At 45.0% G+C, this 19,013-nt stretch overlaps 1 protein-coding gene across 1 annotated transcript in view; it reads left to right on the top strand.

Moving 5' to 3' along the window:
* LOC142576603 (glutathione S-transferase D7-like) overlaps window positions 1-19,013 on the top strand; it is a 39,624-nt gene that overhangs the window by 10,333 nt on the left and 10,278 nt on the right. The window contains exons 3-4 of the mRNA XM_075686806.1: window positions 3,319-3,377; window positions 6,350-6,491. Of these exons, the coding sequence (XP_075542921.1) occupies window positions 3,319-3,377; window positions 6,350-6,491 (201 nt within the window). The remainder of the gene's footprint in view (window positions 1-3,318; window positions 3,378-6,349; window positions 6,492-19,013) is intronic.

Below are 19,013 nucleotides of genomic sequence, written 5' to 3'. Positions count from 1 at the left end.
CTACATTTAAAGTTTGAAGAGAAGGAGTCCCCTATCACTTTAAGAAAACGATGCACGGTTTACAGAAGCGCACCGCAATTACACTTTCTTTTCGCTTACCAGAAGTACATAGATTGAAATCAGCATTGGCTGTTAGCACATCCTGTGTGGTATGCCCTACAGCGCCTGAAGAGACATAAATCAACACAGAACGGAAGAAAAGCTACGTGAAACCAACAGTACAAAGTGGAACGCAGGTGCGACAGTAACAATAACAAGTGCATCACAAGGGTTGCGAGCACTAGAGCGGAAGCCAACGTGTACTTCTCACAGGAGCCAATCTTCTCATCAGCAATGACGACGGCCCAGGTATTACCTGTCAGTTGACAGGTCCCGCGTACAATGCACAAATGTGCAACAGCAGCACTTACAACACCCAGGTACCCGTGAAGTGCAGAACCTGCAAAGCCGCCACAGGAAATTCGAAGCTCAGTGAAAAGAGAACACAAAAAAAAATCATGAGCCCTTCCACTCTGTGAAGAAGGACGAGCAGCGAAGCTGTGGTTTGTTTTACCTCAATCGACGCATCTGTGTATATATAGGAAATACTATTCCGAGTAGTATTATCATTATGATTATTATTGAAAAGCTACAGCCATTAATTACATCTTTTGACTGTGCAATGATTTAGGCTCATTCTTTTATAAAGTTGTAAAATGTGCAAGTAACGCCGCATGGCAGATGGGAATTCCACAATATATACAACTTCACTGTGAACTACGTAATTAAGAAAACTAGATGAAACTCAGCCTAATGTTAGGATCGTCATAGTGGCTAATTTTCTCATAATTTGTTTCGGGATAATTTTCATATAAAGAGAGTTACAGCCATTTTCTGTAACCATACTCCCTCCGTACACGGCCATGTATTGACACCAGATGATAATTCTGTAACGTTGACAACTTCAATGCGAACTAATTAATTATGACATGTAAATGATACTCGGCCTAGTGATAAAGTTGTCTTAGCGGCCAATTTCAGTATAACTTTTGAGAGCTACAGAGCATTAGCGAGACACTGGGAACAAAAATTTATAGTGTTAACGCGACGCGTAGACGGATGGACATCGACCACCGCCGGAAAGTAGCCGGAAGATAAGATGGCACAAGGTGTACACGCTAACTTTAGCCAGAGTTTAAAAATATGCCAAGCTGGATAGTATGTAGCTGGATAGAACCAAGGTGATGTTGTTTGCCTTCGCTATGAAATACTCAAATTATATTGTTTCATTCCGCCTAATTATATAATTAGCCGTTATTAATTATTCAGCTTATCAACTATTATAATTAGATGAAAAGTGTCAAGGAAAGAATTGTATAGCGATATGAAAAACTCCCAATGCAGCTTTGTGTTGCTCAATACGTGCTAACCATCTTCAACCAGCTAATCGGTGGTTGAAGATATATCGGTGGTTAACAACCATCTTCAAAATACCTAATCGGGAATGCAGAAATCACTTCAGTATCAACTTACAAGTATTTAGGCATCCATTTGACACCTGATCTAAATTGGTCTTTTTATATATCAAAAGTTACTAACGCGGCAAATCGCGTCCTTGGTTACTCTCGACGAACCCTGCGACTAGCACCCCCATCAGTGAAATCCCTTGCTTACTTAACACTTATCCGTTCCAAATTAGAATATGCATGCGCGATCTGGGACCCTCATCAATATAACCTTCCCATTACTCTTGAATCTGTACAAAATCGCTCAGCTAGTTTAATTTTCTCCGCCTATTCCTATCATGCAAGTGTAACTGAACTAAAGCGTAATGCTCATCTCACAACTTTAGCGAACCGCCGAAAATTTTCCAGATTGTGTCTGTTTCATAAATTCTTTTATCATTCATCTCTGAACTCCATTATCAGCCCCCCCCCCCATCGCATTTCAAATCGCGCAAACCAAGGCAAGGCCGTTTACCCACCCCCTTCTCGCACTTCTGCGCATCTGTCATCATTTTTCGTCCATACAGCAAGGGACTGGAATGACCTGCCAAATGCCACCGTTGATCAGATCGACTCATCGTCATTCAGATCATCCAGAGAAGAAATGTACTGCTGAAATTCCATCCCCTCATGTAATACCCCTTCAATGGGGCCTGTGAGGTACTAATAAATAAATAAATAAATAAATAAATAAATAAATAAATAAAAGTGTTTTTCCGAGCGTGAAAGAAGCCTGGAAGTGCACGCAAAATTAGCGCTCGACTGGCCGCTCGAGGCACTTTGCGTGTACTCGCGGGTTTCTTTAACGCTCCGAAAAACACTTTTATGTAGCACATATGGAGCGGCGCAAAGCCGTATAGGGAGTTTCACATATCGCTCAACAATATTCTCTATAATTTATCAGGGCAGCATAGGAAAATGAAAAAGGTGGCTAACAGCCTTGCCACTCTTCGCTCGCAGTGTTCATATCAGAGGTGGGGAGGGGAGGGATAGGGAAAAGGTGACGTGAATAGGCAAAGAAACGCTACTACTATAGACACGACTGTGGTTACGGGCAAACAGGATAACATTAAGTTCGAGGTACGGTACGGTACGTTTCTTCTATTTTTCAAAAGTAAACACCATGCAAATTTGTCAAGCGGGCAACTTACACAGGGCATGCAGAAGCATGACCGCATTAAAGCGCACTCTATAGGCGACACAGCGGGAGCGATTACTCATCAAATCAATACTTCTGTGCCCGCCACAGTAGCTTTGCTGCTATGGTGTGGCTCGAGGTCGCGGCTTTGATCCTGACCGCGGCAGCCGTATTTTCACATTGCGAAATAAAAAAAAAAATAGAAGCGCTCGTGCACTTATATTTAGAGACACATTAAAAACACGACGGTGTCAGAATTAATCCGGAGTCCACCACTAAGGCGTGTCTCATAACCCGATTGTTGTTTTCGCATGTCCAATTCAAGTTTAATACTTGTGCCACGATGCGATGTGCCACGTGAGGCAATGACTATGCCCAACGCTCTCAGAGGTTATGAAATATGGCGCACAACAACGCCTCAAGCGAACACATTGCCATGTATGTTATGTGTACTACGCAGACAAACAGCAGTGGTGCACGCAAGGTAACGTTTGACAGCAATTCATCGCTCTAATGTAGGATTAAATATTGAAGAAACATTCGCCGTCAACATCACCTCTAATTATTGTCAATTAACGCAAAGAGCACAGAAGCCGTCTTTTACATCGATTCCCATAGTGCGTGTGATCTGCATAATTTTTTTCAGTCTTAACACTTCATGACTACCTGTGTCTTTTTTTTTTTTTGTCTTTACAGCTGAACCCTATGCACACCATACCAACATTGCAAGACGACAACTTTGTGCTGTGGGAAAGGTGAGATGAGCACTCTTAAGCTCAGGAGGCCCTATGGTAGACATAAATATTTAAACTAAATATTGTTTTTGGAATGAAAGAAATAGGATGTTCGGTTTACATTGACATAGCTTGAAATGCAATAAAGCGGTTCAAATCAAATTACAGCGGGTACGTTTGCCGACAAGCGCTTCTAGCCCGACAACCGGGCGGCTAAAATTTTGCAACGCATATAATGATTTTGCAGCGCACGGAAGTGTTCAATGAGGTATGCAACCTTCCAGCATAGAGAAAACGAACGAGCTAGGAAAAGACAACGCGTAGTTCCAGCAAATGTAGTGGCGTGTCGCTAGTGTGATATAAATCGCGAAAGTCGAACGGAAAATACAAAAACAAGTAAATGAAGAAATTCGGAAATGTGTACACGATGGTAGTCTTGAATCTTTGGCACACACTGGATGCATCTGCCAAGGTGCAACGAGCCTTCGAACTACAGCGTGCCGCAACAGTGAAATTACTCGCTAAAATTGTCCCAATGAATGTGTCAAAACTGTCCTTATAAAGCATTCTCTGACACGTCGGTATGTTGCAGTCTCATCTTAATAAGTTTCGAGCACTGGCAGTCACTTCATGAAAAAGCTTATCTTGATTTCTAAAAAATTAATTGCACTGAATGCGCATGGGACTTGTGCACCACTGTGGACGTGGGTTGGAAATTCAACTGTTTGCTGAGCGAACTTCTGCCCAGAAACACGAGGGACACTCAGACTACTATAGCAGCGAACTAGGGTGGTTCCTTGGGCTAGTTGGTGATTGACGATAAAAAAGACGTATAGCGCGGAGGACAAGGACTGGGGGAAGACAACACACACTGCACTGCAGCGAGCATAGCAGCGAGCATAATCATCAGTCGTCGAATCTGATCACCTGTGTCAAACGCAACCCTGATTTACATTTCGCACCATACGTTCATAAGTAATCACTGGAGCTCGAATGCGTTCCAGGCTGTACAACGCCATCCGACCATCCGATCAGACGTGGCACCTTTCTTATAGAAGAAGTGACAGCGTTCGAGAACTTTGGGATTCTGTTGGTGCGTCTTGCCCCGAGCGACAAGATGACGGCGGTAATTCTGTTCAAACTGACGCCACCAAAAATGGAAATAACGAGGCAGGGAAATATCATAGTCCGCACTGTATCTGCGATTAAGTCTGTTTTGTACTACACCCTACTGTGAGTATAACATCATCAATACCAGCATATTTACATTGCACTGTGGGCGTTTATCATAGCTGCACACCCTGGTGGGAGTAAGTATATCGCGGAGTAAATATCGCGGCAGAACAACGTAAAAAAAAGCGCTAGACCTTTGTTCAAATTGTGGAATACCAGCGCTCAAACAAATCACACAGAAGAGAGCGACAAACGCAGGCCTTACAGAATTTGAACTACGGTAGAGCGGCCTGCCCGAGTTTTATATGATACCACTTTATTTTATTATGGTCACTAAAGTGCGCACTCCAGACGCCGCACTGAATAGCTTTGCATAAATTTACGAACTCAAAAAATAGGTCGGCGTCGACAGATATTCAGAGCGCCTAATACATAACGATCAATAGAAAGGAACAAAAAATAGCTGCGACATGAATCAAAGTGAAGAAGTAGAGGAGGAATGTCACATTCGTCTTTTCATGTCGCCTTTTTTTGTGTGTGTGCACGTATTTTCTGCGTTCCCTAGTATGCTTATAAATTAGTCTTGAAAGGATCCAGGGTTATTGAAATCACTCTGCTTTTTGCTGTAGAACAACTAAAAAAAACAATTTTGTGGAACCTCCTTAAACGGGAACTGTCCAAGGTATGCGTGAGCAGCACACGGTGATGGGCGTGGTATGCATTGTGTTATGTGGGGGTAATGCTATATGTTGGGGTTGTGACCATGCAGTATGCTATATTTGTTTATATATGCATGGGGAGTACGAGCAGACAAACAGACTTATTTACATTGCCTAACGCCTATTTTTCACGGTTCCCATTGAGGAAGGTACCGCTTAACTCATTTGCTCGAAACGCGGCGCAGCCTAATCAAAGCGTTATTTTTTATTTAATGTTTTATTCGGTAATACTGCAGGGCAAATATATGGCTGAAGCAGCCCTGAGCCCGACAATAATGAGCACAGTTAGTAAAATTTCATAGAGGCTGAACAAAAGGTTGATACTAATTAGAGAAAACACCCATTCACAATGTGTAAAACAAATCATTGCAATTTTGAAATTATGCCTCTACAACAATAACCAATAACACTGCATGCCGACAAAGGCAGTGGAGGGGGATTGCGGCGCATACATGCATAATTAATGCACAAGCGGTATATCTTCTCGTTTTGGGTCGCCTTTAGTCACCTTCCAACCCCCTGGCCGGGTGTTTAGCAGTGCGTCCTATAGTGCTTGCTATCCCCCTTTTCTCGCCTAGGCATTTCTGGCCTAGGCTTAACGCCTCGTTTCCACGTACGGCGTATGACGAACAGCGAAAGCAGATAGGCTCGTAGGGTGTGTTGCGCTGTCACACCTACTGTTATCGCGGGCGAGGACTCGTTTGTCACTGTACTCCAGATAGCAGCTCACAATCACGCACGCAGTGGACTTAAACTGCGTAATCTCGCCTTGTATTGAGAAAGAGGTTTTCTGGCTTCATATGGAATTTTGACCGACACGCTAGAGTCGGTCAATACATTAACCTGGTAATTTACAGCTCATCGACGTCTGCTCTACAGGTCTATTGTTTTATTGCTGCTTGGCCGTCAGAGAAGAAATTATCGGACTAACGCCGGAAATGACGAAATGGTTTTCCTATAGCAGGGGATGCTAGAGCACACTGATCTATTACTACGAGCCCATTATTAATAACGATAGAGCAGGCTACTCGTGGTCATTCATTTTCTATATACGCACTGCGCTGTTACCGCCTGACCGAATCGTGGTTCGATTCTTTCCAGCCGCGCTATCATGCGATACCTGGTGGACATGTATGCACCTGACCACTCGCTCTACCCCAAGGACGTCCGGAAGAGAGCCCTGATTGACCAGTTCCTCGACTACGACCTTGGCACATTTTATCGCACAGTTGCCGATTACTTCGTGAGTGTTCATTGGACTGTTACTACTTCCATCACACGATTTGCACACATGCTTAAGCGGGTGAAGCTTTGACAGGCAGCAATGAATAAATGAGAGGGCATGAGGAGCCCACAGCAAGTGAATTTCTCAGTTTCACAACATGTGTTGAAAATGAGCATGCATGCCATAAGAAACATAAAGTGAATGCAATTATATGCGGGAGTTGAAGACAAGCGCACCTGACATGTGAGCAGACGATTCGAAACCACACGCGTATTTTCTAACCTCTTGGCAAAAACAAGGAACAATTGTCAAAACAAGCAGTAAGGCCGCCCAATATTGTTTTTGTAGCTTCTGGTGTTAGCGCATATTTGTGCAATTCTTTTCTTTTCTCTTAGCTACCCAACCACTAACACTAACATTTGTGCAGTTATTCTAATGCAGAGTTTATAACACTTTGTAAGGGCGAACAAGTTTTCTTTTTATTTCAACTTGTCTTTTACGAGAGGCGCAGTTGCGTGTTTGTCATCTCGCTCATTTTGAATATTACTTATCGATGGCTCTGGCAAGGATGGCTACGAAGCAATGTAGGTGCTGCGTTTTGATATTGTAACTTCCAAGCTGATTACGATAAAGGCGCTTAGTTCAGAATCTCTACCGAAGCGCTTCGGTACGAAGATCATTCACTCGCTTTGTTTTGCAAGTATTCTTAAAGCAATTAATGAAGGTTACTTACGAAAACCTAATTATAGTCCACAAAGCATGTGCAATTATTGAAGCGCATGGAGAAAGTTTCAAGACATTATTTCAGTGAAGTACTATTCTTTTTAAGCTAGGGTGCCATGAAAGGTTCTTCTTGTTTACGCTACATAGTTTGCAACATTGCCAGTATAATAACATAAATGCACTGTGGTTATGTAGAACTTTTTACAGTGTTGAATACGTACGTTCCCCCGTAAAAGTCACCGAATATATATATATATATATATATATATATATATATATATATATATATATATATATATATATATATATATATATATATATATATATATATATATATATTCGTTGCCATCGATGTTCCACTAATTTGTACATAATGAATTTATAATTGTCAATGTGTACAAATTAGTGAAACATCGATGGGAACCAAAATAGGCCCTAACTACGCAACTGTCTTCATGGGAGCGCTCGACGACGCGTTCCTTAAGAGCATACGATTAAAACCTATCTACTTTAAATGCTACACGGACGATATATTTTTCATTTGTTTAATTTGTTTTCACTAAGCATAATCATGGTAACCGCTGGCACTTACCTGAGAGTTATATTTGTATATAGTGTATCCTGAACACATCTGCATTTCATTTCTTGTATTCCAAAATGCGTGTCATTGATAATGACTTATGATGCACAGTCGCAGATAGTGCACCCACTGCTCTTGATACGGTGCTTTTAAAGCTGTGTATGTGTTGTTCATGCGTTACTGTAGTGTGTGTGTGTGTGTGTGTGTGTGTGTGTGTGTGTGTGTGTGTGCGTGTGTGCGCGTGGGCGTGTGCGTGTGTGCGCGTGTGCGTGCGTGTGTGTGTGTGTGTGTGTGTGTGTGTGTGTGTGTGTGTGTGTGTGCGTGTGTGTGTGTGTGTGTGTGTGTGTGTGTGTGTGTGTGTGTGTGTGTGTGTGTGTGTGTGTGTGTGTGTGTGTGTGTGTGTGTGTGTGTGTGTGTGTGTGTGTGTGTGTGTGTGTGTGTGTGTGTGTGTGTGTGTGTGTGTGTGTGTGTGTGTGTGTGTGTGTGTGTGTGTGTGTGATGCTGTCTCGTTGGTAAGAGGTCCTCTTCAAAACCCAGCCATACTGATTCAAGATCAGGGCGATTTCGATATAAGCAGCGTGTCATCATTTGAGTCAATACGAAGCGCGGTATGTAGAAAGAACAAGTAAAAGGGGGCAAAATAAAGTTCGATAAAAAGACAAGTTGCTGGTGCAGGGAGGCAGAGCAACGCCTTCTCCATTTTTATCAATGCCAGCCAGATGCGGCCGACCTAACTCTTCACCACCCTCTCCTATCATCCTTTCCCACTCTCACCCATTCCCTAGCGTTCGCGCCTGCTTTACTGTCGTGGGGCAGAGTACCATGTGGGCGGCGCCTCACGAGCAAAGTCGGAGTAAATAATTCTTTGTTAAGAGGAAGCTTTAGCTCCAGTTCTGCTATCTAAGTACCATCTAAACCACTGCACCAAATTTGACTAGGTTTGTTGCATTTATAAGAAAAATTTTAAATCTAGCGATTGTTTAGAGTTTTTGTTTATGTTATCAATTCTTCGTTAATAATTCGCAAAAATTGAAAAATTTCAGAACACAATATTATCAAGTTTACAACTCTGTAACTCAACAATAATAATGATATCGTAATTCTGTGAATTACATATAATAGTACATCTAAGGCGGACCAAATTGGCATGTTGCACATGAATTTCCTAAAATTTAGCTATATGAAGATATAGCTTTCGCAGAACCCTGGTACACAACGTAACGAATTCCCGTAAGACATAAATCTACATATGAAATTCTTTCGCTTTGGATGCTCTAAATGGACGGAGTTTAGAAAACAACGATAACTCTTCAAGGTGCTTAGCTACGAATTTGTAAACTTCGTGCTTCTATTCTTTCGAACTATTGAAAATTATTTTAACAAAGTTCGGGCCCTAAATCGAAATGCCGCTTTCAACAGTCATTAATATTTACATTCTCTTTCAAATGTAACAAATTTCATTCAAATCACTTCAGGGGTTATCTCAGAAAAGCTTTTGTGCTTTCTACATGTATTTGAATAGGCCGCGTCGGAGTTGGGCTTGAGCTTAAGATTCCTCTTATGGCATCTTCGGCTGACAGTTTAGGAGCGATTAGGCCGTTTCCGCCGGCGGCGTTATCTTCGGCCGGTTGTAAGGGGGTGCGCGCCCTGCGTTCAGCTGGTTCTTGTCGATCGCTCTCCTCCACCTGCGCTCCGAGCCCTGTCGTCGGAGCAGTCGTCGAGATGGAGAGCGTTTCCAGGAACGTCATCGTAACACTGCGTCGACGCTGTTGGTGACTGTCCACTGCATGCTGGCGCCTCAACGAGTGCTTATCCCCAACTTTTCCCGACAGCGTACGCAGCTTTGGATAGGCGAAACATCGCGCGCTGGCCTTAGTAACGTGGTTTCGCCTCTTCCATGTCTTCCTCCGAGAGCGGCTGACACGTTCGCCTTGCGCCAGTATCCTCTACCTCTGAGTTCTGGGAACGCCGGTTCTCGCCGACTCCGCTTCGGGGGATGGAGGCGACAAATCGAAGATACCATTAACTTGTGCACTTATAATTGGCGCGGCGCTCTGTATCCCTCATGATCAGGGAGCCTACATGCAAACGTTGTGTTAGGGTGGTGCCAACACCGAAATTTTGATCGCTATTTAGCGGCCAAATTTAGTGGGCAGCCATTTTGGTCCCCAATCTCGCACGAAGTCGCGGCGCATTCCTGCTTTATTTTTTTGTCACGCTCTAATGTCCCTATGTTGTCACGCGGTATATTGCAGTTATTTAGGTTTATACCAATGTGCACACGAAACCTGCATACATTTTAATACGTATGTTGCATTTTCCTTTTATTTTGACACATCAAATTTATTGATGTTCAATTGTTTATTGTGAGACACGTATAAAGAAGCAACTTACAAGGCACGGTGGCGTACTCGTGGTATAGTGTTATCTCACGCCAGAAATGTCAACTGCATTAAGAATTGTCGTTATGGATAAAGAGTGCTTTTGGAAGTTTGCAGATAATAATGACAAGCCTGTTTAACCGCAACCTAGACGTACCTTGTACTGCGCTGAGACACGCTGTGTGTCTCTGACTGCTGAGGCCAAAGTTTATTTAAAAAGGTAATTAGTTTCACGTTATCAAGAGTTTCAGTCAACGTCGTCTATCGACTCGTCTTTCCCCATATTGTAGCCCACATCTTATAATTTATCGGAAGCTTTAACCTACCAATTTAGCTGACGGCGACGAGAACCCATCACATCAAATCACATCACATCAAAGGCTAACACCACCCTAAAACAGCGCTTGCATGTAGGCTCCCTACTCGTGATCACCATGTTGGTTGTTACGATGGCTGACGAAGAGAGGCGCTCTTTTGTGGTGAGGCGTCGCCGTTCGTACCGCCGTGGCGCTACGTGCGCTACCAACGTAGGGAACCTACATGCAAGCCCTGTGAACTGCGGTTGCATGTAGGCTACCTGTACCCAAGAGGACTCACCGCCATGACGCTGCTGCTGCAGGCGCTGGCTTTAAAATGTGCCACGCGGATGCTATGCGGCGATGGTGGCAATGCTTAGATATGCCATGGCGGAGTGCTCAAATAGTGTTGTGGCTATTGGCCGCAACACTGCAACATTCCGGGAGAGGCATTGAAACTATATGGCAAGATTTAGAAATGAGATGTTAGTAAGAAATTATTCACGCGTAGTGCACAAGCGCACGGACAACGAAAGAAACAGACGGGACACTGCGCTTCGTCGTCCACGTGCGTCTGCACTACTGTGTAAATAATGTCATAGCAGCTTGCCCACCAGTCTGTGTTCTTGCGTAATAAATTGTTTGGAAGTAGCGTTTGGCGTAACTCAAATAAACAAGCCCAAGAAAGGATAGACTTAAATAGAAACCTGAGTGAGAATCGATGTCGTTTCGCTGCTGCAGCGAAGACAGATTGCCAGTGTGTCGGACCACACCATGTACTCGTGCGGAATGATTTTCATCAACATGAGTGCCACTAAAAACGACCGTTACAACATACAGCGCTTTATACGTGCAGCGAGAGATAGCACTCAGAGGAACGAGCGCTGCGAACGGCGAACTAACCTGTCGTAAGATGCCTGGATGCTAAGCGGTCGATACAGCGAGCGCCGCTACAGTTTTATGCAAACGCAAAATGCGCCGCACCGCGGATGGAGAGACAGAGCTACAAAGGAAAGGGTTTAAAGGATATAGACATTCATGATGGCGTGGGGGTGAAAGGTGGGGCTAAGGGCCACGCGGTTACTGCCTCTCAATAGAGGACACCTCAACCGCACTGCACAAGGGGGAAAGGAGAGAAAGGTGGAGTGGCAGCAGCAACGATAACAGAGGAAGCAACCCGACAGACGCGTTACATAGGAGAGGGAGACCAGATCATCTACGACTTCACTACCGGAATGGCAGCGGCGAGCGCTCAGGTGCATGCACGACGCATTAGGGTTGGTAACATCGATGAACGAATCATCGATTATTTGATTAAATATATCCCACAACACAATTAATCTTCATCAATTTCCACCTTTCATTGAATCGACTTAATCGATTAGGCCTGTTCAATTAATCGTTTGGGAGAGTTGGACAAGAGTGGCAGGAAAATTTTGGGATTATACTGGAATGGCGGCGCACCAGTAGTGGCGGTGCGGCTGTGGTGCAGCGACTGTCGGCTGTATTTTCAAGTCTCCAGTGATGCCGAGCCGAGTGCTTCCCTTCTCTTCCCCCAGACACCACCCGAAGTAGGAGGCTTGAAATGCCTTCGCAATTCAAGGCGTACTATAGCGAGCCAGGCGTCGATCGTCGTTGTCACACCCAGTCCACTCAAGACGTGGCATAGCATACGCGCCAGTTTGGAGCACATATTTTTTTCCAAGTGCAAGTGCTCTATTTTTCTTCACATAATCATGATTATACTCACATAATCATGATTTGATATTGCTATGGAGTTCGTGTCGATTCCAGCATCTATTCTCGCGTGCTGCTTGGGTGGGCATTCAAAGAAGGGGCCGGTTTCGCCCAAACATCGCGCCTATTAGCATTCCCTCGCTATGCAGAAAAAAGCGTGTGGTTTAAAAACCTAAACCAGTAATTTTCTTTTATCCAGTGCATATTGCAATTCCTGGCAGGATGTGGTTCTTAGTAGTTTGTTCAACCTTGCAATCCGTGTGCTAGCCGACGTTCTACCACATACAGTCAACTATCCATATAGGCTAACGACATATGCATACTGGCCTCGCCAGTTACACGTCTCCAGGTGCGTGCAGGGCTCCAAAAAGCAGTGACCCTAACATCATCGTACCTGCGGGCTCAAGGCCTGAGCATTTTGACCGAGAAGTGCGCTTTAGTCGCCTTTACCCACAAACCCATGACCTGGCACCTCATTTCTATTGAACACCAAACAATTTTATACGCAAACTGTCACAAATTCCTAGGCGCTATTATCGGCAGAGACCTTTCATGGAGCCCCCGCATCTCATACTTGTAGACAAGGCTTACCTCTATTGCACATATACTGAGGTTTCTTTCCGGTAAAATGTGATGCACATCCGTGGCATCTATGCTTCAACTATACAGGACGCTCTTCCTAGGATACTTGCAATATAGCACACCAGTGCTGTCCAATCCTAACAGAGTAACATCTGTCTCCTACAGAGCACTCAAGACCAAGCCCTTCGAACATAAAGATGTATGTATGTATGTATGTATGTATGTATGTATGTATGTATGTATGTATGTATGTATGTATGTATGTATGTATGTATGTATGTATGTATGTATGTATGTATGTATGTATGTATGTGTGTGTGTCTATGTGTGTGTATGTATGTATGTATGTATGTATGTATGTATGTATGTATGTATGTATGTATGTATGTATGTATGTATGTATGTATGTATGTATGTATGTATGTATGTATGTATGTATGTATGTATGTATGTGGCTATGTCGAAGTGCTTCAACCAACAATTGCCACCGGGAGAGACCACGCAATAATGGCCTATATAGTTATGGACGCATCCCGGGCGCATGTCCACCATATATTCAGAGTCGCTAACCACGATCTCACTCACTTGCCTGAGAAAAGACCCACGACAGTGGTTTCCAGATCAGTTGCGGCTAACCAGCACTATTTGTCATTGAGGCACTCGCCCGCAACAAGAACGCCATCCCCTCTGTGGTGCTTGAAAAAGCCCCTGTGTAATTTGCTGTTCCAGGAATAACGAATAAAGCTATCCTGACCACCGCGTCTCTGAAGCACATCACATTGGAACTTGTGCGTTGTTCGTGCGCTAACCGAATCCGTGTTTACACGGACGGTTCGGGTCTCGGGAAATTCGACGGCCGCAATTGTTATACCATCCCAATCGGTCGTCATTAAGTTTAAGGTCAAGTTTAGGCTGGTTGTAACGGGTGTCCCTTTACAACCAGCCGCCACTGACAACAAGCGCATGTGACGTCACTGTACTAACCCTTTAAAAAAACATGTCGACGATGACGAGGCCGGCTTTGACGAAGATAGGTCCTCCTATCGAAACGTTGGCCAGCCTTTCGGAGGCACCTTGTCCCTGTTTATAACCTTTCTACCACAGTGTGCTATTCAATCTGTTAGCCCCTTTCTTGATTTTGGACACAAAGTCTGTATAATTTGTCGGCACCACAGCCTCAGGTAGCTTGTGAGATTCTTCAATGCTGCGGGGAAAGAAAGCCGACTAAAGTACTTTTGTTCGGCAAATCATAAGAAACCAACAAACACTGACATCATGGACAACACAGGGGCAATTACTTGTGCTTAATAAATGAAATAAGGAAACAATAAATCAATGCAAATGGAAGTGAATGAAAAAACAGCTTGCCGCAGGTGGGGAATGATCCCACAACCTTCACATATCACGTGCGATGTTCCGATCCAGTCTGCCAGATTAGCGACAGCAGCGACTTTTTCACAGCAGCAGCAGTGAAAAAGTCGAAGGAAGGGGCGAAGGAGGCTTCGCTTTAAAAGCGGCGATGCAATAACCAAGCTGCGGGAGTTGATTTGCTAGCCATCTGGAAAACTTTCCCTAAACAAAGATTTCGCTCTTCCAAGTGCATCACTACATGGTGATAGAGCACTTTTTTGAAGTTGCCTCTGCTGTGCATATAAGAGTGCGCCACAGTCATGCTTCTGAGCAAGGCTGGCAGAAAGTGGGCAATTTTTATTGTAGGAGCACAGTGGTGTTCTCAGTTTAAGAATAGAGTCTGACGCATCATTTCAAGAACGGCAGCAACAATATATAGAAAGGTTCCTGCGTGCGTGTGTGCGTGAGCGCGCGCGCGCTGCTGTGGCGTGACAGCCCCTCCGTCAACTTGTTTTAGGTTCTCCAGTCGCACAGTTTTATTACTTAGAGGAAGTAGAAGATATCTGAAAATAATGAGTAGCTCGTAAAATGAGGTGAATCATATGAAATTTACGCGCAGCTTACCGGGAAAGACCGTACTTGCACCCTCCCCCCCTCCCTTATTTTCCTGTCAAGCTTCACTGCGTCACAGTGAGTGCATATCCGGTATCCAACGACCAGTTGCCACCGACAATTATTACAGATCTTCCTTTGTGTCTTTAGCGGCTAATAATCTGGGGTAGCCAGTAATGCGCCGAAGTTTCGCTTGAAAGTTAATGTGAAGGATCGACACGCCTGTGCTCATTATATTCCGTAAGTAGCTCGGAGGGTTCCCGCCTTCCGCGTATCGGACTTTCAGCAATAACCTGTATTCATTCTGAACCGTAGACGCACTGCAAGTAATTGCGACTTTTGTGTAATACAGCTGGTTTGAGATTTTCAGATTTCCGATTTGTTTAATAATGAAGACTGTGTTGCAAACGTACTATTTGCGATGGATGTCTATAAAGGAGAAAAAGAAGTCAAGATTTATTGACTAGCTGTTGTCGCCTGACGGGTTGGAGTTATACAGTTTCTCCGACTGCTTGCAAAATGAAAACACCTGAGCACGTCATTAGGATTGAGCCGGACTGGGCATGATGAAGCGTGATCATCATGCCGAGTGTAGACCATCCAAGTAGCCCAATTTTCCGTTGAATTAGTTGCCTTTAGGACTCGGGAAGATGTTCCTTTCAATCCACACAAAAGCGTGCCATCCAAAGGCTATCGATGACAAAAAAGTAGTCGGTGACATATTGAATGGTAAAGTTTATACTGAAAGGCCACGCTGCTTTACGAGAGTATGAAACGGAGACACCGAGAAGCAACTGTATGTTCTCTTTAGTCACTCTTGTGCACGGATATGACGTCCTACGGTGAGGCAGGTTTCATGTACGGGAAAAAATGTGATCCGCCCTGTTGAAGCATGGAGCTACAAAAGAAATCAATATATGCTTCTCAGAAAGAAATCATGAGAGTCGAAATACAGCTGAATTTGTTAAAATTTTTATAGGTTGGCAGCATCGTGGTGAAAATCAAGACTTTTCGGGACTGTCGCTCTTCTTGTGAGCTAATCAGAAAGACAGTAGGTGGCAGAGGTGGTCAGAATTAATCGACTAGACTCGCAAGCACATTGGCTATAACAAATCAGTTCAACGGGAATTCGCAAACTGAGGGAAGCATAACGAAATTGAAAAATTGTAAGAGCAGAGCGAAACCTATACGGGGTTTAGGGAAAAAAAATTCTTCTCAACTAGCGAAAAATTTCTCCTAGTTGTTGGAGCAATGGACGCTCACGTGGATGACAATTTTTTCCTTTCACTTTCCTCCTTTTAAATTTTTTTCTTTAGAATTCACCATACCGCCTTTTTGTGGCACACTATTTACCTCCTTCAAGAGCAGGCACGTTGTCGTGGCTCCCATAAGATTATTCTAAATAATCTATGAAAGAATGTGCCATTAGGCCCATTAGGGCGTAGCTCTTAGGTGCCCGTTCCTGCGCATAGCGTCGGCGTGCCTCGGTGTCGTTCCTCGGCGTAACGGAGCGAACGAGCACAGCGAAATACAAAAGCGAACCCGGAGTGCAACGGCAGCTGAAAGAAGAGAGCGCGAAGAGGAAAGTAGTGGAAGAGGCTACAGTGAAAGCATGAGGTGGAAAGTGGAGGAGAGTATGGTGAAGGGGCCAAGAGGAAATAAGAGGGCCACACGAGACTACGAGATAGCGTCATAGTATTTGTATGCGTGACGCAAATTATGTAACACTTTCTGGAAGCCACGCGATTACACCGAAACCTTCGATGAGTCATGTATAAAATTTGACGCGCTTGACTCGCAGATCGAATTTTCGACGATCGCCGAATCTGCTCGCCATTATCATTGTGCTTGAGTCTTACTTGTTTTGCTGGGCACTAGTACGTTCAATAAAGCATTAAATTTTTAACTCTCAGTTTCTAAACTGCGTTGTTCTTCGTTCTCACTACAGGTGACAATATTATCATAATACAAAATAGTCTCAGCCAGTTCTTTCTGAACAATGAGGCACGCAGCCGGTAGAAGTGCTTCGTTTGCCACAGCTCCTAGTCGAGCTGCTCGAGCAGAGACTCAGCGGCACTGTTGTGATCGTCCTAAGTTTTTCAAGAAGCCATCGACTGCCACCATCTGGCGACGGGGGGATGCTCCATCAGCCACACGCAGCTGTCACGGTTCATATTCACGCCTCATTATTCACTTCGCTTCAAGACAGCAACGTCACCCTCCTGACCGTCACGAAATCATCAGTTATCTATGAAAGGGTTCTCATCGAGAACCTCAGGTGGAAATGATCGACGGCAGGTGGTTGCCTCCTATTGTGACACGTTCGAGATAGGTGGGCCACGTACATGAGTATAGCTCATTGAAGACATGAGCACCCCGAGCCGCACGCTGACGACCTGTGATGGGCGATAGAGGTGGTGAACTATTCGGCGTTTTGGATTTGGCAGTGGATTATCTCAACGCGGGAAAGAAGGGTTATTTAAGGCTGTCCTGGCCCCCGTGTTAGGGCAGAATCACTCGAGGCTTGGGTAAAATTCACAACCATGTACCAACGAAGTCAATACAATCTTTTCTATTTTTTTATCATCACGATGCCCGGCTTCATCACCGTTTCCTGATCCTCTCGGTGAAGACCCACCTCACTGCGTCGAGACCGTATCAACACCTACGTCAGAATCCAGGGTTGCGCGCCGCCAAAGCACAATATAAGCGCCATAGCCGAAAATAGAGTTTTCTCTAATTGCGCGTACTATCAGCCAAAAAATATTACGGATCATGAAATTTGAGAAAAACCTGAATATCTCTGCATCCTCTCAACGCAGCCTAGTATCTGTATTTCGGGCCTCGACTAGAATACGCTAACATGATTGTCGTATGCATCTTTACTGGCTACTGCTACAGGCTGTACGGCAATGAACGTGTTCTGAGACCCCGTGGATTGATGGATGGGAAAACTTTAATAAGGCCCATAGGGAGGTACACTAGCACGTAGCGGGCAGCTCCCACTTCGGGACAGAAAGACCTAGCCTTGCCGCCACTTCGCGGGCCCATTGGACTGCCATAGTTGGGAATCGAAATCGGGACTGCATAGGGCGGCCTCCCAATCGGAAGACGTAACATCTTCGTCGCCCCGTAACGTGGGGCACCGCCAGAGCATATCATCTAGGCTGTCAAAGTCCGAGCGAAGGGTGCAAGTGTTTGACGTGTGAATTTCGGGATACAACCAGTGTGAGAGGGCAGGGCTAGGGTATGCCCCGACTTGCACGAGTCTCAGTGTCAATGCCTGAGGCCTGTTCAATTTACTGTGCGGCGGTGGGAGCTTCCGCCTCATCAGATAAAAGTGTTTCGTGAGTTCGTTGTACGAGGCAGGGGGATCTCTGTTGTCCGGAACCTTAGCACCACGCCACCCGATAGCTTCGCGGTCGGCGACTCCTCGTGCAGCTCTGTGGGCCCACTTGTTAAGGTTGGACGGGGCACCCTTGATCTGTCCCATCTGAGCGGGGAACCAGACCATTGTATGTAGCTTCATTTCCTTATCCCGTAGGATGCGCAAGACCGGTTTCGAGACGGTGCTCTTGGCGAATGCTCGAACCGCCGATCTCGAGTCGCTGTATATCATCGTTCTCCCGTCATCCAGCAGGGCCAGCGCTATTGCGGCCTCTTCTGCAACCTCGGCCAGCGTCGTCTGGACCGTCGAGGAGTTTATTATTTTCCATTCTTGATCGACGCTGACTGTAGTGAACGCCTTTCCATCAGAGTACCGGGGAACCAGACCATTGTATGTAGCTTCATTTCCTTGTCCCGTAGGATGCGCAAGACCGGTTTCGAGACGGTGCTCTTGGCGAATGCTCGAACCGCCGATCTCGAGTCGCTGTATATCATCGTTCTCCCGTCATCCTGCAGGGCCAGCGCTATTGTGGCCTGTTCTGCAACCTCGGCCAGCGTCGTCTGGACCGTCGAGGAGTTTATTATTTTCCATTCTTGATCGACGCTGACTGTAGTGAACGCCTTTCCATCAGAGTACTGGGGAACCAGACCATTGTATGTAGCTTCATTTCCTTGTCCCGTAGGATGCGCAAGACCGGTTTCGAGACGGTGCTCTTGGCGAATGCTCGGACCACCGATCTCGAGTCGCTGTATATCATCGTTCTCCCGTCATCCTGCAGGGCCAGCGCTATTGCGGCCTGTTCTGCAACCTCGGCCACCGTCGTCTGGACCGTCGAGGAGTTTATTATTTTCCATTCTTGATAGACGCTGACTGTAGTGAACGCCTTTCCAT

This window comes from Dermacentor variabilis, chromosome 3, assembly GCF_050947875.1.
Source record: "Dermacentor variabilis isolate Ectoservices chromosome 3, ASM5094787v1, whole genome shotgun sequence".
Classification (NCBI taxonomy): domain Eukaryota; kingdom Metazoa; phylum Arthropoda; class Arachnida; order Ixodida; family Ixodidae; genus Dermacentor; species Dermacentor variabilis.
The sequence above is the reverse complement of the archived record's forward strand: the minus strand, read 5'-3'. Positions and strand labels throughout refer to the sequence as shown.